General features: G+C 43.7%; 1 protein-coding gene across 1 annotated transcript in view; it reads left to right on the forward strand.

Annotated features, from left to right (window-relative positions):
• The window catches only part of LOC144154890 (RAB11-binding protein RELCH homolog), a 91,780-nt gene that overhangs the window by 65,426 nt on the left and 3,154 nt on the right, over positions 1–23,200 (forward strand). Inside the window, exons 20-23 of the mRNA XM_077685984.1 lie at positions 4,354–4,492; positions 8,022–8,138; positions 13,148–13,295; positions 14,838–14,996. Coding sequence (XP_077542110.1) covers positions 4,354–4,492; positions 8,022–8,138; positions 13,148–13,295; positions 14,838–14,967 — 534 coding nt within the window. The 3' untranslated portion in view covers positions 14,968–14,996. The remainder of the gene's footprint in view (positions 1–4,353; positions 4,493–8,021; positions 8,139–13,147; positions 13,296–14,837; positions 14,997–23,200) is intronic.

Here is a 23,200-nt window from a genome sequence, read left to right on the forward strand (position 1 = left end):
CAGTGCGTTAACTGCACGTTAGCATTCAAGTGATGCGGTCAAATGGACCTAGAGGCCCCATTACAGACGTCCAGTCATGTGTCGTCGCGACAGGTCAGTTAGGCAACCGCCAATCGCACAAACAAGGTTCCGTGACGTCATAGAAAAGTTGCGGGAAATTGGCTAGGGGGTCGCGACTGCTTCACACATTTTCTTTCATATCTCCGATATTTGTTCGAAGATTGTGATGATATTGGTATCATTGTTATAGGGACTAAGCAGTCTTTCTAATAAACCCAACTTGTATTTTGTCTTCATGGCTTTTTTAAAGGGACGGACCACCAATTTTTGACGCATTTATGTTCTCTGGCTCATATGAAAGCTAGCGTTTTATATAGCCCGGTAACCATGAGCAATTTATAAACAAATTGGCAGAAATAATTTTAATTTGGCACCAAACTTTCTTAAATCAGAAGGGTGGCGGTTCGTAGTATAGAAACTTGACACTACGATATGTGTCCCAGTCACATGACCTGCAGACCTAGCAGCTACTGTAACTGCTGAAACGTTTATTCACTTATTGAAAACCTTTTAACACAAGTATTTGTATAGGTTCAAATTGTATAGGTATTCTTAAACATTATTCTGAGAATTTTTAAGACGCCATCTGCCACCACTGGGTTGCTCTCAGTGTGGCTAACTGAACCTGCATGCCCAGAATCAACGGCAGCGTTCAGTAAACAGACTCGGCAAAGGAGCTTTGACGATTATGCCCGAGTCAGGGGCATTTTTTCTGCTGAAATATTCGATTTCAGTTTCCAAATACGCCAACGGCAGCTTAAAAAAAAAAAGACGCGCCCGGGAAGAATCGAACTGCCGACCTCCACAACGTCAAGCCAGATTCTACCTATCGTCCATCCAAACAGATGACACCTTCGTGCAAGATAGGCTAGTAAATTTAAAAAAGAAACACACACATAAAGGAATAAGAAAGCCTGCAATTCACACTTTTTTTAACTGGGGACTTTTTTAAATATTGCTTTTCATCTCGCATACAGACAAAAGTATGTTGCTGCACTAATGTATGTCATAATTGCCGGCATTAATTTTGGGAGGACACATACAGCTCGTAGTTCTAAAATTTTTGATTTAGAAAGTTCTAAGGTGTTTTCAGCAAAACCGTTTCTCGTTAACTCTTTCGCTACCGCAGAAAATTGACCAATTTTGGGGGGTCCAAGAAAACATTTTTTTTCTGCTAAAAAATTATTTAGGCACCAATTGCAGGAGCACAAAATGCAGATTATTTAACGGCCTTTCCAATAACACCAGTTTTTTAAAGGTTTTAGTATATCATAGTTGTGAAAAAAAATATCAAAATCAAAAGTTTTGTCAAGTTGTCGAAAAAAATGATAAAAAAGGAGTTGTGTATATCAAACCACCGGTAGTAGAAAAAAATTAGAATATACATTTTGCAGGGAAACATTTCAAAAACACACCCTAAAAAAAATGTCGACTTGCGCGGAACAGTTTTTCAGATATAAAAAAAAATGTTAGCACGCACGGTGCTCGTGTCATGCGGTGAAGCCCAACCTCTAATTCAAACTGTGCAATTTTGGGTGGTTCCTTGGACTAAATCTCGCGGTTTGACGTTATCAGAGGCACCAATTTGCCCCCACATAACGTAAAAACATCTTGTCAATGGCTGACTTTGCATTTACAGCGAGCACAATATTTGGGACAAGCACGCGATACAGAAAAAAACATGCATGAAGTTGAAAACGGAACGCCGTGGCTGATGTTTGTTGTCGTTCACGGTCAGTTATCTCTCAAAACATAAAGCTGAGCTTTATTATCATCTTCTTACTCGCAATTGTAGCCTTGCTCGCAAAAATGAGGTACGATGAGCTAGAATCGTCCCCTGCGATCTTTGGCCGAGTAGCAGTCGCGCGCTAAAAAAGATCAGCACAACGAGCCTCCTCTATTGCAGCGCCACCTAACATTTTTCAAATGAAACAGTACAAAAACTTATCAGAGACTCCGTCCGAATAGACAGTTCAACTAAGCAGCAACATTAGACACCCGGATATACCCTCGCATGAAAACGAAACTGGAAGGCGAACAGCTGGCAGTGTAAGGCCGGTTTGAAGCGCTGTCCTCGGCGGAACAGATATCTGGCGACTGGGTGTGACCTTTTGACTTGCATCTGAAGTTCTTATCGCAGAAATCGGGTTAGGGTGGGGGGAAATGAGGAGCGGCGTGCTTTGTTCGAGGATCAGTCGCGGACGCTTCGGGCGCCATGGCAGTTAGCCTTGAAGTTGGGTAACTGCGTAGTTGTGCTAAATATGAATTTCGCGATGCAGAAACGAAACCGAAACTGTTGTAAACTGTTTGGGAATGGTCCTGGGGTAAGTAGAACTACCAGAGTACTTAGGACAACTTGCGCAAAGGCAATAAAACTGCCTAAAATTATAAAGTAGCTTTGCAACCAGGCACTGCTTGACATTTTCAGCCGATTTCTGGGATTATTACTGTCAGAGCGTGAACCTGACGATTGAAAATCGTTTGCTAGTTCCCCATCCACGCCCTGATAGCAAAAAACAAGCGGTGGTGCAGAGTAATTACGAGTTGCACGCATTCTTCGTTGGTAGCCTTGAGGCGCGATGACCACGCCCCTTTTCCACAACCAGGTGATTCAAAAGCGTGTCAAAAATCACGTTTCCGTTGCAAAAATGAAAACAAAACTGATTTTGAAAGGCCATTTTCTGATCTAACTCCGAACAGCTTTACTTGTTCGAGAAACGCCTGGAACGCTATGAAAAGCCGCTCCCAAAAGTATCGATCAAATTGATCGATTTTGATAGGCGCGGTAGCGAAAGAGTTAAGGTGCTTTGAGGGATGCCCTTTCATTTGGGCTAGAGAACGTTTAGTACTCTACAAAAATCAGTTGTCTGTCCCTTTAAGGGTGCACATGGGTCTTTGGGACCGAAAAATCGCCCGAAAGAGCATTTTTTTAGGTATCACTACAGTTTTTCCTCTGAAAATTCTATACTTGGAACAGTACCAAGTACTTATAAAAGCCATAGAAGCCTGATTTCAACGGAAAATAACAATTTTTTTATAATTCCCCACCTCTTTGACATGAGTGATATCGCAGTGATAGGAAATTCTCAAAAGGTACATCCCAGCATGTAGTGCAGCAAGGAAGATCATTTCTTTCGCACTGCGAAGTTGAATGTTTGAATTATCCAATCAGGGAAGCAGATTTCGTGTTTCAGTAGTTGCTTAATTAGTGTTATTTTTAATTAGTTAGCAGGAGTACTTCAAACCTAAAAGTTTGAAATGATGTAAACTTGTATGTGATTGCAAAGCAAAAGAAACTGCTGCCCACATTTTATTCTCCACAACTTCTGGTATATATTCATGCCTTGGTGGTACTTTCTTGTTGAATAGTTTTTTTTCCTATTGTTCTGAAAGACAATCGAGGAAGATTTTTAATTAACTTGAAAACTAATTACTTCACATAAAAAAAAATTGGACATTTGAAATCAGCTAAAAAAAACTGAACAAGTCCATGAAGTTTCATCAGAATTGGTTGGAAAGCAACCAGTGTGCTAGTATCGTATTAGGTAAAAAAAATTCTACATAACATTGTAAAGAAAAGATTAACTCAGAAGATGTGCTTGCTAGGCAATCTAGTGGTCAGATATTGCATTGCAAGGACAGCCAGCTGGCAGTGACTATGGGTTACTCATGGCACTATTGGAAAAAATTCCTCTTTTTAATGTTGACAGTTTACGTGCATGTAGCATTCCACTTCATCTAACATAACCGTGATAAGCGTGCTCTTATGGACAAGCCAGGCTTGTCTTCGGGAGTTACAGAATTCAAAGTAAAATTATAGAGCAGCAAACAACTGTACAGAAACATACTGAAAATGAGTAGCAAGTAGTGTTAGTGTCCTGTACTTTATAATGCTACGTGTGTTTTGCTTTTTTGTAACAAATAGCATGTGGGCTTTTTATGGGATTCCTCCAAAGGGCGTTATTTTTCCACGGGTTACAGCATTGGTGAGGGAAATGGAGCAGTAATTGTAGAAATATTTCCCTTCTAAGAGGAAATGAGAAATTGACAAGCAAAGACAAAAAGGACAGAATTTTTTTCTTAACACTTTGTCGGTTTCAGACCACGATGAGCAACATTGTTGCACAGAGAATAGTTGAACTGTTTGTATGAGCACATGTACATATTTCGAGCATTTTAAACTACAGGGGCATGTGTTAAATCTGTTGTTGCCCACTACTTATTTCTCAAGAAGGTGCTGGCACGGATTAATTGTGCGGTCATGTGTCTTTTCCTCTTCTCTTTATGAGGCAGCTGCTTGACAAGGCTTTCATGCAGCTGCAAACTTTCCTTGAAGACCCTCAGCACAGAGATGACCACATCATGCAAGCAGAGTTCATCCAGATGTTTGCTTTGCTTGGTCCCAGTACTGAACCTCGTTTCAGAGATGAGTGTAAGTGTTTGGAGGGCAAGTGTGGTTGTAAAACTAACAGTAATTAATCTGAAAAAAGTGGTGACAAAAGCTTGCATTACGAAAGCTGTGGTTCAAACTTCATAGACGCATATGTTCACCTTAAAATGATAAAATACGAAGGAAGCGCCCCAACTTTGTAAACGCACCAGCCATTTTCCTGAAAATGTCACATTTCCAACCACTAGTTTTGTTTCTTGGTGCTCCCCGTCCCCGTCAGCTTTTCATCGGGGTGTTTTTTATTTCGCAGTGTCTAGAGTTACGTCCGACGGAACCCAAAATTGAAAGCTAGAGTTACGTCCGACGTAACTTTAAGCCAGTTTCTAGAGTTACGTCCGACGTAACCCAAAATTGAAAGCTAGAGTTACGTCCGACGTAACTTTAAGCCAGTTTCTAGAGTTACGTCCGACGTAACCCAAAATTGAAAACTAAAGTTACGTCCGACGGAACTATAATCCAGTTTATAGAGTTACGTCCGACGGAACTTAGGCCAGTGTTTTGAGTTACGTCCGGCTACGTAAAGCATTAAAAAAATTACAGCTAACGGCACCAAATACCATGACGCTCCATAGGTGTAATCTGTCACTTGTACGATACACGACGTACGATGTACGATGCAGTGCTGTGGGTTCGAATCCCAGCTGGGTTGATGGATTTTTCAATTAAATAATTCAATTTTTTTTATTACAACCTACCCGCCGTTGTCGCTTGAGCTGTGCTTCACGTAGATAGCGCGCTGCGCTCGCACTCTGCTTCCAGAGAGACTCGTTTCCGCTCCGTCCGATGCGCCGTTCCCACTTAGGGTCGGTAGAAGCGATAGTAAAGCTACGTCATCTACAAACTCAGCCAATCTTTCTCCCCTTACCTCTAACTCCTCTCCAGCCTGTATTTCTTTTTTAGCGTATGGCATGCGGTTGCGCTGGCGGAGTTTTCTGCGTACACGGCAGCGCCGGATGTTCCTTTCGCGTGGCCATAAAAAGCTTCGCTTTAACATGTCGTGTATGACCAGCATTTTTTCTTGCCTTTATTGTAGCGAATCGAGGGTTCAACACGTCAAGTATTCATCTTATTCCCCGTGCGTTTGTTTTTTTACATCGAAACTGTATATCGCTAGGATACAGCAGGTCGTCCCCGTGGACGGAGACTAACGATTTTCCGGGAAGACGAAGTAATTTTCGAAAATAGGCTTCCGGAGCTAAAATTGCTTTAATTGCGCCAAGTGAACAGGAACCGTGGCGGGAGCTATAAAACGGTTTCAAGTACGATTTAGGGGCATACTTAACTAGAAGTTATTAACTTTCTATTTATTCTAGTTAGGTGCTTGGTTGTAATAGGGAAATTGTAAAGGATCATGAGTCCATCCAATATTGATAATTCGATTTTTGAAATTGTAATTGCGTGCAGAACCACAGCGCTCAGAACCTCAGCTCTCCAGATGTGCACAGCGGGCTCCGTGCGGGATCTGAGCGCCGCAAAGCCACGCCCACGCGCTCATGGCACTCAGAGCTGTACACGTCACGCGCACGCCGCGCTTTTTCTTCGGCACGAACAGAGGCAAGGGGAGTAGTTTTCATTGAAGTTTCTCGCCCGCCCAAATGGGAGTTGGCATCATGATTGCCGAGTGTGGCCGAGAAATGCCGCCGTTTGCGTGCGGCGGTCACAATTCATCCGCAGATAATATATAAGGAAATACAAGTAAAAGAAACTGAGAACATTGTAATCCGGAAATCTGACTATTAGATGCTTTTCGCCTGTTCAGATGCCCCTTGCCTCTGTTCGTGCCGAAGACAAAGCGCGGCGTGAAAAAAAATTGGGCCCATCTCCCCGCTAGAGGGACTCGAGTAAATGCGTCGCATAGGGGGTGGGTGTATTGCGTTAACGTTTAGTGTTTGGGGAGTTGGTGGTAGTGAATGCTTTGTATCAGCAGCTTCTTGACGTAGTTTGAATGAGTCAAGGATATAAGGCGCGTTCATAGCCTCCCATTCTGTGTCGGCTTTGTGGCGCAGTGGGTAGAGCACCATGTACATTGTGTTCCGCCGCAGGGTCGAGGGATCGAAACCAGGCGCCGGATAGTATTTTTTTTTATATAGTGTAGGGGGAGGGGTGCGGACTACGACTACGAACGTCAACGCGGGTGATATCGCGAGTTACTGAAATGCTCTGCATTTAAAAATGTGAGTGACGAACGAGCTGATAAGCGTCGCGTCCGCATCATGCGCCGTGATGATGACGTACTTACCTCATCCGGAATGTGTCTGAACAAGTGTATGAGCGTATTGATCTGATATGTACTACTACATAATTATTTTTGGTCATTTTTTTTTTCTAAAAAAAAACACACAACAGAATAATCCATGCATAATCGAATTAATCGATGCCAATTAATCGGGTTGAAATATTAACTGACACCCAACCCTATTAATTACTCTTGAACCATGTAAATTGGTTCAAGAGTCTTCAAGAGCTGTAAATTTTTTGTGCTTTACGTTATGCCGGACGTAACTCAAAACATTGGCCTAAAGTTCTGTCGGACGTAACTTTAGTTTTCAATTTGGGGTTCCGTCAGACGTAACTCTAGAAACCAACTTAAAGTTCCGTCGGACGTAACTCTAGTTTTCAATTTTGGGTTTCGTCGGACGTAACTCTAGAAACGGGCTTAAAGTTCCGTCGGACGTAACCCTAGTTTTCAATTTTGGGTTACGTCGGACGTAACTCTAGAAACTGGCTTAAAGTTACGTCGGACGTAACCCTAGTTTTCAATTCTGAGTTCCGTCGGACGTAACTTTAGAAACTGGCTTAAAGTTCCGTCGGACGTAACTCTAGTTTTCGATTTTGGGTTCCGTCGGACGTAACTCTAGACACTGCGTTTTTATTTTCTCTTTTGGAGGGGGTGGGGGAGGGGGGGGGGGGGGGGGGGGGAGAGAGAGAGTTTTTAAATGGAATTTTTAGAGACAATATATCACATCAATAAATTGGCATACGCTTGGTTTCGGTGGTTTGGCGGTAACGGAGTGAACACTTTAGGCTGGACATTATGAAGTCACTATAAAAATGCTCACAATGTATAGACTTCAAATAGATGCAAAAGTACACCCTTATAAAGACACCCATGGTTGTTGTCCACTGCAGTGCACCAGAAAGATGAATTGCTGCATAAAAGGAGCCGTAAATCTGGTAAATAACCCGGCCCAGCAAACGATTTGTCCCAAAAAATGTGGTCTGTGTTGTGACGGGCCGTTATGCTTTGCATTGCACGATGTCACAGTCTGCTGTGCTGTCTTCTGGTGGGCCACAAAACGGTGATACATATTAGCTAAGCCTGTCCTAAAACCTAAGCCTTGTTGTGTGAACTGACTAGTTTTGGGACGCTGTTACCAAGTACTGAATGACCAATTTTCATGGATGCATGCTAATGGTAAGAAAAGCAGCTACCAATGGCTTAGTGTTCATTTTTTCATGGAACATGCTTTTAGAACATTTTGTTTGGTGTGTATTTCTTCATATTTTGCAGTTATATTGCCTCACCTTGCTATTTTGGCCATGAGAAACAACCAAAATTCAAACGAGTCATTGAGAATGGAGATCACGGAGCTGCTGCTGGAAGCCTACAGTGCATTATCTTGTACCTGTATCCTTTGGGAGAAGTTGGGCGGTTTGTAGTCTTTTACACAAAGTGACTGCTGTTGAAGGGCTTGGACATTCGGGACCTGAAGCAGGTGCACGTTGGTGGTAAAGCAGGCACACAGGCCATCAGCCCTGGTCCTTCTCCAGAGCCTAGTAGCAGTTGCGGTGGTGCCGGTGGTCCACGCTCACCCGTTGGCTGAGCACAGCCGACCATGGTGGATGCACATGGACATGCCGGCCTTTCGGTATTCACTGCATGTCGGAGTGAGAGGGGGAAGCGGGAATGCTGCAAAGCCTCCTTCTCACCTGTGGGGAAATCGTGGCCAGTTTGTGGGCTCTCTGCACCAACCTTGTTCCAGCTGGAGCTGTCACTACTCACCTTGAGCTATTCCACCGTAGCTGGCAAAAACTTATCTCGCGCTGACTTTCTGCCACCTGCAGTCTTCTGTGGCAAATTGCAGGGCAAACCATTGCAGCGTCTGCCTTGAATCATCACCTCCAGAAGGGCAGGAGAGTGTGATATCTGTGGCAGGCACAGCAAATTCCAGTCAGACGAGCTTGTTCGAAGACCAGGCTCTGTACCCAATGGTTATGGCAAAGGGCAGTGATGTTGTTCAGTGGTGGATCCTCCCCATAGCGGTTCATCCACCACTAGGTACGTGATGTTGAGTGAACACATGGGGAAGATCTGGCTTGGGCTACAGGCAGTCGGGGTCGACTAAAAATGGCACCGGAGGGCCTGTCCTTATAGTACTTATCAGCTGTCTAATGCAGTGCGTGATTTCGTGCCTTATTTTTTTATTGACGACTACTTTTCTCCTCATAGAGGCAAAATTTAATACATAGCGCGAACTTGATGACATGCAGTGCAATTATCATTTGCCTATACTGCAAAGCTGTCACCATAAAAGCACCCTGCATATCATCATCACCATCACCAGCCTATCTACGCCCACTGCAGGGCAAAGGCCTCTCCCATTATTCTCCAACTACCTTGGTCCTGCGCTAACTGCGACCAATTTATCCCTGCAAACTTCTTGATCTCATCTGCCCATCTAACTTTCTGCCGCCCCCTGCCATGCTTGGCTTCTCTAGGGATCCACTCTGTTACCCTTAATGACCAACGGTTATCTTGCCTTCGCATTACATGCCCTGCCCACGTCCATTTCTTCTTAATTTCTACTAATATGTCCTTTACACATGTTTGTTCCCTGACCCACTCCGCTCTCTTCTTGTCCCTTAATGTTACACCTATCATCTTCCCTTCCATTGCAGGCTGCATATACTGTTTAGTAATTTCAGTGACGACACACTGCTTTTATTGTTATAACACGAACAGTGTGAAGACAGCTGACATTTGATTTTGTTTGAGGTCTTAGAATTTGGCCTTTTCAAAACAGCATGTATAAGAATATTCAAGACAAGCTATTCAAACAGAGTATATTGCAGCCCTTTATTACAAACGTGTCTTGAACAGTTGCATGTGTACAGTCTTTCAATTGTGACAGTTACACATGTGCAAAAGAAAGACTTCTGGACAAAAATTGGCATAGGCATTTTGCAAATGTTTTTTGAAGTGGGAGGGTGACAGTCACAGTGTCTCAAGAGAAAAAAAAAAAAAAGCTCCTGCATAACTTGATATTTGCAGCAATTACATAGGAAGCCCACATACCTATTTACATGGGGACAAAAATTAATCAAGCAATAAGCAAAAATTTTGTTGCTTACAGGGTGTCAAACCGGAAGCAATAAAATTTGACCCAAACGGGTATTTTGTCGGAACTGAACCCAAATGCAAACTGTTATTAAATATAAATTTTTTTACCACGCCGAATCCGCTTTGGAACTGAATCGAAAAACTAAAAAACGGTTCAATGTTGATAATGCGTGGTACATGTCGTTAGGGGTTTTTCTTTTTCATGTTCTGTCAACTTGGTAATCAGTCACGTATTTTTTTTTCTCTTCTGATCAATAACGAATGCGAAGTTACATTGGAAACGTATGTTGCCACTGTTGCCCCTGTATCACTCTCCCTGAAAGCCTGCAGGCGCTATGAAACATCGACTTTGCCCTGCCCAGGCAAAGGTCTCACTGTGACTGTGCAGAAGCAAGCAGGCCACAAGCTTGCTGCACTGCGCATTGGTTAGGGCCTACACTTTTAAAGTGCGTAATTGTTGCATTTCATAATTTGTCTAGAATGCGTCGCACAACTTTAAAGTGCAAGTACTTGAGAAATGCGTTTTTGTGCAAAAAAAAAAAAAGGAGAGGCTCTGCAGGTAGTTGCAAATTAATCTACATGAAGATCGAACAGAATAATATCTACTGTTTGCTGGTTTCAACTGTTGGACAAACACAAAACAAAAACTTCTGTTTTCTTCTAGATACTTTCCTTTATTTGACCTTGCATTAAAGGCATGTGTCACCACTGCGAACATAGTGTCCCATGGTTCCTGGTGTATAATTGTTAGTTTTTCAGGGTTTGTAGCGCAGACAACTTCCAAGTTTTTCACGAAGCCAAGAAACTGCAGTAGATATACAGAAAAACTTAATACATGGCGCTCACTTTTGTGCTTTTGCAAAAACTACATCCCCGTGCAGTGCAGGCACTTGGTATTTCATCTCTTTAAAGAAAAGGCAGCACTAGAGTAGATGAGACGTGGAAAAAGGCAGATGAGACAGTCGCTGTGTCAAATGCCCAGTGCCCGTCCCATGAGCCTTTTTGGCTGTTTTGTTTGTTTAAGCACTGCTTTGTTTTCAGGGATGAAAATTTACCGTCTAGCCCTACTCGCAGCTTTACTGCTACGGTAATCAAGGAAAGGGTGGACTGTGGTTGACAAGTTAAAGACGTCCTTCCTAAACAAGCCCTGTCTGCTGTGCTTCCAGCACAAAATTATCCCTTTCGTTTTGTAGTCACATAACCTTTTATTGAATTCTGCATTATAACGAAATACATGGTGACGTGTCGGGAGGAAAACTGACATGCATGCGCATGCACACATTGGCGACAGCTATTTCAAAATACATGCCAGTGATCAGAGAAATGCAGTGGGTGAGCGCTGATTAAGCCGCATTTTTAGCTACACATTGGCTTACACTGTGTGACCACTTCCAGTGGACAAATTATTCTATCTGACCAAACAGTCGCATTGATATGTAGCGTTTATGCTGTTATTTTTTTCTTGCCCTACTACAACTGATTACAACAAAATCTGAATACTACAAAATCTGCCACTGGTATTTAAACATATCGCCTTCTAACGTACCGAGGCGATGCACCAGGCATGAACTCGGCTATTTCATGCCCATCATGATGTGCAATTTTATAGGGGAGACTGCAGTTTCAATTTAACTGGAAACGGGAGGGAAACAGTGTGGCATATAACTGGTTGTACTTGAGGGGTAGCTTGTGCATGCAGTGGTTTGTTAGCTTGCAGTAAACTTGAAGCGAATAGCAAATTGCTTCAATAATTGCTCCTATTTATGTTTCAAAACACTGAGTCAAAAATGGCAACATTTGAAGAGGCTTCCTGGGCTGTAGAAGTTGCCAAAATATTTGAAGCATTTGGTGCGCGCTACACAAAAAAGGGGTAGCTCGGCAATGCTTTCTGAACTCTGTAACTTATTATGGAAAGAAACAAGCTGTTTCATTTAAAGTCAATAAGAGCCAGATTAGGTTTGCACTTGCAGTTGTGCTTACCACGGCACTGTTAGCCGACCATGGGGTTGGGGTGCTATATACTCAATTCTTTTGTTAATCTGTTTGCCTATGGCATTTTTCGTGTGTTGTCTACAGTCCAACCCACTTATAACAATACCGGCTATAACAATATATGTTGGATATAACAATGAACAGCTGCAGTACCATCAACTTTGCTATATGTTGTATGGTAAAATAAACCATTATTACAATGCTCATTTTCCTTATTATTGGCTATAAGAATTGAGCCTGATGGTAGGAGCCTACATAAAATATGGTATTTGGAGATCTGTAGACTTAGAATCTGGAGACTCAGAATCTGTAGACTCAGAGATCTGGAAACTTAGAAAAGAGGTTGGTGCCGTTTATGTAGCCACGCTATCCCTGAAGGGAGAGGCCTCCTGACTGCCCCTCTTACCTCCTGCTGCCAGCTGGCCCAGGAAATAAGACAGGCAAGGGGCACCTCGTCAGCACTGTCTAGATTAAAATAGAGCTCCAGCGGTTGTTCCGAAAAATAAAGGAAATAAATAAATAAATAGATAAAATAAAGCTACATTGGGGTAAAGGAGATCCTCTAGGCTACTGTTGTTTACCAGTGTTAAAAAAGGCAGAAAATGACACCACTTTAGTAGCATGCAGTCTTCCAATTATTAAAAAAAGAAAGAAAAAGTCAAGAATTTTGTGTGGCAACTTCCTCCATGTTAAAGATGGTGGTCTGTTTTAGGGGCCCTGTGGAGATGGTTGGCCCACGCTTGGCTAAGTCTGGGTTGTTGGCTGTGCAGTTACATTTCCATTTTATAAATATTGGGTGAAAACCACTAAATGCTTACAAAAGTAACTTTTCCTGCCCTACTCTGTTACAACAATTACTGGTTGTAACAATGACCTTTTTGTGGCTCTTCAGTATTGTTATATGTTGGTTCGACTGTGGTTGACTTCAGGGCGCCCAGCCTGAGCCCGCGTACATCAGTCGCATGTTGTGTACGCAGCTTTTTCGCATAGTCATGCACTTTTGGCATGCCTTTCTCCACGTTCCGTTGTTCCATCTGCAGCTTGGCGGCCTCAGCAGAAGCTTGTTAATGGAAGCTTTGTTGCCGATGGCGAGGGCACTGAATTTCATCCTCGGCTCTATTCCTCTGCGGCGTCTCCTTGCGTGCTCAGCTCACACAATTCCATTTATTGTCATCACTTGGTCATCAATTTCACTTATTGAACTGGTCCGCTAACTGGTTTGATGAGGGAATTTTTTTTCTGCATTTTTTTTTTTTTTTTGGCTTGAAACTCTGGTTGCCTATTGCCTTGATCGCATACCCCAGACATTCCAGAGCATGCGATTTCAGATTCCTTCTTGCCTGGGCTGCGTTGTCTATTGGAAGATGTCAGACAAGTTGCACCTCGTCATGAGCCAGCTGTGACAGCCATGATTGCCGACTTTGAAGCCAAGTTGGACTGCAGCAGAGAAAGGTGAAAAAATCATGCCTGGCCAGTGCGATTACATTGCATGCTAGTGTGGCCCACAGGGGACGCAATTACACTCATGCCTGCAACTGTGTTACTGTATAGCTGGTGAGCATCTGAATTTGGGGGCAAAACCTAGCACTTCACTCTTCCCACTTAGAGCTCAGTTCAAATGAGGAATTGTGGCATAGCCACAGGCCTACACATTTACCCCCTCCCCCCCCATAATAGCTTTCCTTACAGAATCGGGCAGCTGCATATGTCAAGTCGTATCCATCCACTGCAGCAACTTGTTGTCCTCTTTGAGGCTTTCATGCTGTTTTCGTATTTTGTGCACTGAAGATGTGAAGACTAATAGGCTGCTCTCAAAGTGAGCTGCACATTCATATTCCCATATTTAGTTTATAATTGCTATTCTTTTAGTTACCACTATAATTGCAATTTATGATTTAAAATCTTACAGATCATACAGGAGATAGAAGCATAACCCTTTTGATTTCCAGCAGACCCAGCAAAGAATGAAAGAAGTTCAAGTCACCAGTGTTTTGTAAAATTATGTCATAATGAATGCAAGCCATTTACTTATAAGGAGTGCAGTCAATTCAGTACATGTTTACATGAGGAATTTATGGCTTCTGTATATTCAAGGACTATAATGGGAGGGCTGTTTACAATACAATAATGCAATTAGGTGTAATGAGAGTATCGAGAAATCAAAAATACCTTGCACTACACATATGAGTACAGATGCCGAATAGAATGACAGTGCTGGCAGTGCTATAGCCTTCGAGCAATTTTCTGAACAAGTGCTCAAAGTTTTTCATTTTTTCATTGTTGCAAGATGAAGCATGTCATGTTGGTTCCAAAAATGTATTATGTGTCTGATTTCAGTGATTTGGTAGCTAGCATCAACACAAAAATTGTAAAAAAAATTATCTCTTTGGGCAGCTTTCCTGTAATACATACATGTACCATCTTTTTAATCATACATCCAAACTGTGTAATATTTATATGAGCTCATGCACCGTAACAGAAAGCCAAGTGCCTAAATTCTCCTTAGAAATGTAGCAGACGACGTCACAAAATTTTGACAGCTTTTGAAAGACATGCTTTGAAGCAGGTTGTTGCTCTTAGTCGTATATAGTTGAAGCTGTGCGTAGTCGTCTGTCTTCTGTGCCATCTGAGTACATTCGGTAAACAAAGCTCGTGCCGCAGGCATTCTAAGAGGCAAGAACGCCATCCAGAGTTCTATCTGAGAAAAGTACGCTCCTGGGCAAAGTTATTGCCACATGCATTTTCAAATTACACTGGTAAAATTTTGAATGTTTCACATTTTTGGATAGTGCATGTCCAGTTACTTATATCAAGCATCTGGACTCCTTGATGTTTAAAAAAAAAAGAAGTGTGCATTGAAGAGCGATACTTTTACGTTCCTGCACCTATTCACATCTTATACTAAGGGTCAAAATTTAGATGCTTGGTGACGTTCATTGCAGTGAGAGTGAAGCAGCCACACCTTACTTACTTGCTTCTGTAATGCCACCTTAGGACCCCATCCCTGAGCTCGCCAATGGCAAGCATGGAAGAAATGAAGCGCAAGATGACAAAAATCTTTGCTGTACCTCCGGCCAATGCTCGTTCCAATCTTCCAAACATCTTCCAGTTGCGAAAAAAGTGAACACAAGTGATGCTGGTCAAGGCTCCCCAGTAAGTTCTCAAACACACCATTTCAGTGTCTGGAAGTGTACGGCAGGGTAAGACTAGGGGTTGTTGCAACCACATTGCTCATGTTGATCTGCAAATGTTAGGTATTTTTTTATGTTCAGTCAAATAATACATTAATCGGTACGTGCTTTGATCCGTATTTGAAGTAGTCATTACTAATGAATACGGGTGTGCGAATATTCAAATCTTTCAACTATCGAAGTCAATAACACAGCATTTGATTTGACTTCAAATCGAATAGCGCTATTTGAAAATTTGTGAAGTATTTTTGAAATGTACTCAGGTTTAAAAATACAAACAAGCAGTTGTTTCGATACACTCAGAATGGTGGCTGAAATGCTTGCAAAATATATTATTTGCAAGTAGCTGGCAGTAGTTGGGCATGGGATGTACTGCTCTCCGAGCACTTACGATCAACTGCCGCAAATGCCTATGGGCTTTTTCCAAATGCGCCGGTGACGTGCGGCTAAGCAGCAAGAGGAAGATACTTTTGCCCCTCTTATCTCCTTGGCATGGAGCCAGCTCCAGGCTGTTGCTTCTCTTTTCGCATCCTGATAATGCCCTAGCATTCTAGCTGCCCCCCCCCCCCCCCCCACCCCCTCCAGCCAACACCATAGGTAACAAAGCCCAGCTGTGCACTGGCATAGTCCCAGGTTTTCTAATCAAATGATTCTCAAGTTGCTCTTTCTTTATCCTGTAATGTTCCCCTCCCCTTTTTTTTTTTTTTCATATAGGGCATCGACAGGCAGTAATCTTGTCTATACTCCTCGAAACCGTGATGAAGCTTTTAAACAAAAAGGCTTTGCCGCTGTGCAATAACGAAGCTGGTCTGCGGACCCCGCACCTTTATTATCGTAGTTTATTATGCACTTGTGTCAATTTTGATCCCAACCCTTTTTATATTTTTGTATTAGGCATAAAATGTTCTTGTTATCTTAGGCATGAAATTTTGTTCGTGGAACCCACATTTGAGTTGTAATTGCCGCGCAAATGTGTTGTGAAAGTAAAAGGAATGCATTGTTAACACAGTGGAAGTACCCGTGAGCAGAGCATTAGAAAATAGGGATGATACCACCGTCATGCTATGACGGCATGCCTGAGAGCATTTATGAATCTGGTTAATTTTTCATGCCTTGTGTTGCCCAGGGGTGAGACAGTCGCGCATATTGCGCCTTTTTGATACAATTCCATTTTCCTGCGCCAAGCTGCTCCAAAAGCACGAAAATGGCGAAAATTGCGCCAAACTGCTCCAGAAGAGCCTCAACGGCACGGATTTTGATGCATGTCAGTTTCGGCGGGGACGAAAGCCTCCCGCATCCCGGTCACCGCTTTTATCGTCGGTCAATCGCAAACACAGAAATGGCACAAATAGAAAGACTGAAACGAAGCAAGCGATTTGCTTTTTCCAGCGACGCTAGTGATGCCGCGCGGAATTTGTCCGAAGCCGGGAGATGGTGATCGGTGGACCGGTCGCTCCGGCGGAGGCGGCCGGCGGCATCCGTGCGGGCTCGCAGAAGCGACGGAAAATTGTAATTGTTTATATAGTACTCGACAATGCCGTATAAATAATCGGAAAATATAGACTGAACGAGCATTCATATTCTCTCAACTTTCTTAAACCTATATATGCTGCATGTAAACGGAAGAGTTTTGGGACTCATCGGTGTCTGCTGTGGAGAAAAATGGAAGTCCTTCGGACGCATGCGTGCGTACGTGGGGCCTTAATTATTCTTTACTGAATTACGGCTGCCACGTTTAATAGTTATTTGCGGTGAGGACTCTGATTTTGTAGACTTTCTGTGTAACCTTGTGATCGTCTTTTTCGGGTACTATTTACATTCACTGCCGCATAATACGTCAACCGATCTTCGCTTGTCTGTTCTTAAATTGCTCAATTCCACTGCTTCCAAACATATAAGCAGCAGAGGCTGTCCAATCTGCTTGCTTTTATTTCTATAAGGAAACAACTTAAACCTTCTTGCACGCGAAGGCGAGAAGCAAATGTGGGGATGTGTTTAATGATTAATCATTGAATATCGAAATAAGTGTGTCTAAGCGAGATGTTTTAGAAATGACAATACTGTAACTGAGTCTAGTAGTTTACATGCAAGCTCTTGAATGCATTTGGTAGCACCCGTTTTCGTTTTGGTAATAAGGATCGACGCACTTAAAAATCTTACCGGCAGTCAAATCAACATAACTTAATTTCAGCCATAAATTTGTTTTTAACGTAAATTAGTTATCCCAAGCCAGAAGCACACCTGTAAAGTACTGCCTGCAGTTTACCATTGTACTCTTCAATATCACACGCTAGTGTATGCTACATGCACGCGTAAATACGTGGGCTTACAATATTTTTTTTTCATATAATGCTAACACGTTCGTTTGTACACCACTTGATACGACGTAATGAGAGCCTCTTTTTCGCCGTTTGACTACTCAATGTCGTAACTAGGTTTCACTGCACCCAATCAAAACACCGCAATACGCACATATCGCCCGCACATGGTGTGTACGGGCTTCTGAAACGAAAACGCCTAAAGTAAAACGTACACTGATGGACGTACACTGCAATAATGTCCCAAAACTTAGCGTTGCACATTCTGTAGCAGGTTGTTTGCCCAACAAGGTGGTGTTGTTCTCAAACCACTTCCGTGAGGCCTGAGCCATGCAAAGCGGATCGCCTCGCACACAGCGCTTTTTACACCGCAGCAGACACCCTGAAACGAATCGAATGTTGTCTCGCGATCAGCAACGTATGCATGCATTTATTTTTCAAGAAAGTAGTTGTTTCAAGCGGAGCAATGCGCTTTCAGGCCACTACTGATGCTGGCACGCATGTTGCTACGGGGGCCCGATCACCGTCTCGTCCGCCATTGCCGTTCTCCGCAGCGCCACCTGTAGGGGCTGGAAAGAGCGGATAGCTTCTAAAACTCGATTCGCTTTCCGTCTGGGTTCGTTGAAACGGTCTTCTCGATTAGGCATTGCTGTGGCAACAAACATGGCCGCCGCCTGATCTGGCTGCTACCAACGCGCTCAGTGCGCATCACCGATATTTTCCCTGGTTTATGTTACGCTATCAGCTGGGTTCCAGTCTGTTCATTCTATCTGTTGTGGCTCTGAACAGTGACGTTAACGCGGGGATATGGTTTGAGATTGGTGCCAGATTACGGGAAGTTGCGCGGCTCGAAAAAAAGTTCATTGAAATGTGGGGCCTACGACTTCGGCGTGGTTTGTCCTTGAGTTGCGAAACGCAGTGCGTACGTCAATAATCGGGTTCGTGAAGTGATTTTTTGGCTCGTTGTGGTGTTATAAAATGCTGAGGTGTTGCTGTGCTTCAAAGCGCGATCGCGAGCCTCGGGGATGGAACGGTCGACACGAAAGTTGCGGGCTGTGCTGCGGCGCCGCGACCTGTTCAGGCAGCGCCCAATAGCTGCAGGACTACATGGTTGCCATAGAACATAACCCTTGATGTATGCAAAGTGAAATTTAATGCCAAAATCTAGGTGGCTAAACAGTAACGCTACGCAAATGACCATAGGGTGAACCTGCGCCCCGGGGACTGAAACGGGTAGGCTGGTTGGGCTATGCGACCATTAGCTCGAAGTTGCTCAACTGTTGCCGTGACTACAGTCGTTCGTACAACGCAGCCTGGGATTACAAAAAATAATAATTTTAGCATTAAAACGGCAAAAAAACGCCACAATTACGGAGCCCTTAAATTTGATAAGAGTTTTAGCAGTCCGTCTGTTCCGTCGTGTACGTAGTTACCGTGCTGACCGGGACTCGGCTGGGCACTTGGGCATTCGTAGCGGTAGGGGATTAGTTCCGCGGGCCTGCCTTCGCCTTGTCCGCGCCTCCTCGCCCTTCCGCGCGCGCAGGCGCAGACTGGTCCCGGTAAACCCGGTAACAAAGTAACCAACAGAACAGACGGACTGCTAAAACTTTCTAATGTTAACGGCAGTTTTGTTGTCAGTGTTGCGTGCAGCCGCAACACAATATCACCAGTTAGGAAAAAGGTAGTGCAGTTAGTACTTTGTGATACTCTTAAAAACTCTTTCAGGTAAGGCTGTTTCAGTGTACGTTCTGTGTATTCAAAACTGATTGAAATTGACTTGACCCTGGAAATTGCTGAAATAATGATTTTTTAAGCTCACAAGACGATGTATTAAATGTCCCTAACTGCCCCAAATCAAGATTCTTCTGCTCCAAAATCGAAATTTTGCTGCTCCGAAAACTGCTCCCAAATCTGTTTGGGCTGTCTCACCCCTGGTTGCCCCATACCTGGAGTTTTCTTTTTCCTAGAACTGACATGAATGTTCATGAAAGTGCCATTTAAATTTCTTTTTTGCTTATCGTAAGCAAAGATAAGCCACATGAGATGAAAGTTGCCCCATATAAAATATAATACCATCAAGAAAAGCTAGAGGCAGCAGAATAACTTCTTTGTGTTTTTTTTACAGCACTGAAAAGGTTTGCGAACTCTTTTGAATGAGTTGTTTATTTCTTTAGAGTCTAGTTACTGAAACATGCTTGAGAAATTGTAAATTTCAGTTTTCTTGTAAAAAATCATCAAACATTCTGAATTCTCACTCAAACAAAATAATTATTCACTTTCTGTTCACTGCAAAAATTACTATTCACATACCCTACTAATAAATAGTGGTGGTTAGGCTGCGTTTCCTCCTAAAAAAACTGTTGCGTAAGTGAGGTATGTTCTCTATGGAAGGCAGTCCTATGCTTGCTATTCTTTTTTTCTTGCACCCCTTTCACACATTGGGTCCTGGTTGCTAAATGTGAGCTAAATAAAGTTAAGTGCTCATGCCGTGATTATCACTCCATCGTTTTTAAGTTAGAAAGTCTATGTGATAGCTACCTATGCCTGTATGGAAAAAAAATTCACGGCTCCCCATTTTACCACCTGAAAGTTGTAATGGCAAAAGCCAATCAGGCAGCAGCCTCCTGTCCTGTGATATTACTTGTGGATATTGTGTGGAAATGCTATGTCACACCCTTATAGCCTCTTCTTTTCAACATTATGGAGAGCCTTGAGTCCTTCTGTTGTGCTTTCCAAACGCGGACACTTCACTGCACTTACAAAGTGAGTGCTGTGTTTAGAAAACGTATCCTGCCCATGCCGCTTCCACTGTAGCCATGTCGATATGGCCGCATGAAATGACTTGTGATGGAGGCTCTCTCCCTCTCTTCACCGTTTGGGGCATGTTGTGACCTACCCTGCTAGGCACATGCCCAGCTCATCTTTCACTTGGTTTTGCTCTTTCTGCAGCTGTTGTTTTCTGATGGCTCCTGACATATATATGACATCGAGTGTAGCGCTTAAAGGAGCCATGAAGAGAAAACACAAGTTTGGTTCATTCAAAAGATTGTCTCGTTAGAATCATACTGACACCACTTTTAACGTAAACTTCGCTCAAATAAGCTACATAATTAGGAAAAACGGGATTGGTCATGCGACCCACCAGCTCATTTCCCGCAACAGAACCTGTGATGTCACATGAGCTAAGCTCTGCGATTGGTGGAGGCTGGCAGAAGCAGACGCAAATTAGGTAGAGCTTACAAACTAGACGAACGAGCGATTTGCGCTTAAATTTAGGGCACATTCTTTACAAAGCAATAAGAATGATGGGACAAACAGTGGAAGTTACGAAAGCACATGTAAACATAGAAGTACTGATGCGTTCTGCTGTTCGTACTGCGCACAGCATGCTTGGTTTAGCTGCACAGCACTACGGGGCTTGGGGTTGTCTCAGACGACACTGGCCGATTGACGAAAGCAACGGTGTCTTACGTGACCCCATTTATCGAGCGAGCACTGTTTCAGGGAACGAATATTTTCTCCCAGAACAAAAACAAGCCAGGTTTAAATGCGGGCAAAAACAAACCAAATGCTTGCCACGGTATGGTGGCGCCATCTAGGTTACGGAACGTAAAGAAACGCGGGAACAAACCAACACCGCTGTACAGGGTGGAGACAACCTTTGAACGGTCCCGTGCCACCGCAATTGGGCCAACGGGCTCAACGCGTTATTCTTTTCATTTCCCACGAGACCTAGCAACGCGAAACAGACAATATGATTCAAACTTCTTCAGTAAACCGCGTTGCGGCGATAATTTTAGCGCGGTTTTGACACAATGACTTGCTTCGGCGGCGAGCGAGCAACCGAACATGGCGGCGCCAGCGTTACGTGTCTCTACCCTGTACGGCGGATGCGTGAATGAAGGTACTCTAGGCTGCAGAGCGGTCGGTTCCTGTGATGTCATTTGGGACCACGAAAACGTACGATTGAGCGGGAAAATCAAAATTTTAACCTAAATTGTTTAATTTCTCAGTGAATAAAGCACCGTTTGTATCCGGACAAGCGCTAGGGGCACTATAAAACACGAAATCTTTCGAATAAAACCAACTTGCATTTTCTCTTCATGGCTCCTTTAAGGGGCCATGAAGACAAAATGCGAGTTTGATTCATTGAAAATACTGCTTTGTCTGAATAACAATGGCACCTGTTTTATTGCAAACTTCAAATGAAGAATGCAGGTATTACAGAAAACAGATGAAGCAATGGCGACTCCTTCCGGCAACATTTCTATGACCTCACAGAATGTTGTTTGTGTAATTGGCGGCCGCCAACCAAAGCCTCCGCCAAGAAACATGAGTGGGCAATTGTAGTGGGGCATTTAGTCCCAAAAACAGGCTTTCAGTGCACTGACTCAATGCTGTCCTGAAGAAGCTGGAAGTCTGCAATTGGTGATCTATCTTGGTAAAACCTAGCAAGGTGTTTCAATGTGTCATAACTCCGCACTGCAAAGTGGCACGGTCATAGACTCTGAACCCTCAGTGATTTCTGAGAAGAAACAGCATTCGCAATTTCTTTGGAACTCAAAAAATGGTGAAGCGTCCGCAACACTCACAAAGCCACTCGTATTTTTTGCCTCCACTCCATGTTGCTTTTCCTTATGTTATTGCACTGTAGCCATTTGCTATTCACTTTATTGTCACAAAATGGCATTATCTTTTATTTAGAACAAGACACCCTGTTGTCATACCGTACAAGCACCGGCTCTCCCATAACTTAAAAAACGTGGCAAAAAGGTGCTCTGTCGACAGGGTTCTTTCTGCCCCAAATAAATTAGGAAAATTGTGCAGTAGGGTTGACCAAAGATTAGCTTCCCAGACTACGAGAGGGTTGACCAAAGATTAGCTTCCCAGACTACGAGACCAAAAATGTGTGCTCAATAAGCCATTCCGGGCAATTTGTCAAATGTGCGACGGGTGTTGTGTATATGTAGCCACTTCAGTGTGGGCACATATACGTGGGTCAAACCAGCAGGTGCCTAAACACCAGGATATCAGAGCACCAGCAATCACGGAACGGGATCAGCGTGGTCATTTGGCAAAACACTGTAGCACACACGGGTGTGTACTGGTTCTTGAAGATACCGTGGTGTTGTCAAAACAGAGATAAAACAACTAGGGAGATAATTGAGGCATGCCGAATAAGACGATCTGCCAACCGCCGCATTAGTATGCCCTCCGTAGTGCTGCATGACTGAGAATTCGCACATCTAAATGCATAGGTTGGCAGGCTCACTTACGAGTGCACCCCCCCCCCCACTCACCACACATGAGTGAGTGGTGAGTGGGCCTCGCCATTGTTTTGGACGGGCGAGTTTGAGTGTGAGTGAGTGCGAGCCCCACGCGCAGTGAGCCCCGCTCAATACTTGCGAGTGCACTCGCGCTACTCGTGCCATTTGCAGGGCTTACCGCGGTGAACGCCACTATTGCGCTTGTACTCGCTGTTGGCTATTCATCACAGGAGCCGCTCACTGGGGTGGTTGTTAATGGTGGGATTGCTTTTAGCTTCGGAAATGTCGTCACTGAGCTTCTGCTATGGGGTACCCGAGAATTAATTCTCTGGTGGCGTGTTGATTTAGGAATATGATTTGGATGGCCTTCTGATGCCGTAATCCATTAATACTGTTCGGCTTCATGACTCATGGAGGGTCTGCTGCACACACTTGCATGCGAGGAGAGACGACGAGTGGTGAGCACGAGCGTGAGTGAGTGCGAGTGGTGACGGCACGTGGTGAGCGTGAGCGCAAATGAGTGCGAGTGGTTACGGCAAGTGGTGAGCATCAGTGCGAGTGGTGAGAGCGACTGGTGAGCG

This window comes from Haemaphysalis longicornis, unplaced genomic scaffold (assembly GCF_048455015.1).
Source record: "Haemaphysalis longicornis isolate Haplotype H1 unplaced genomic scaffold, Haemaphysalis longicornis Haplotype H1 scaffold_1, whole genome shotgun sequence".
Taxonomy (NCBI): Eukaryota; Metazoa; Arthropoda; class Arachnida; order Ixodida; family Ixodidae; genus Haemaphysalis; species Haemaphysalis longicornis.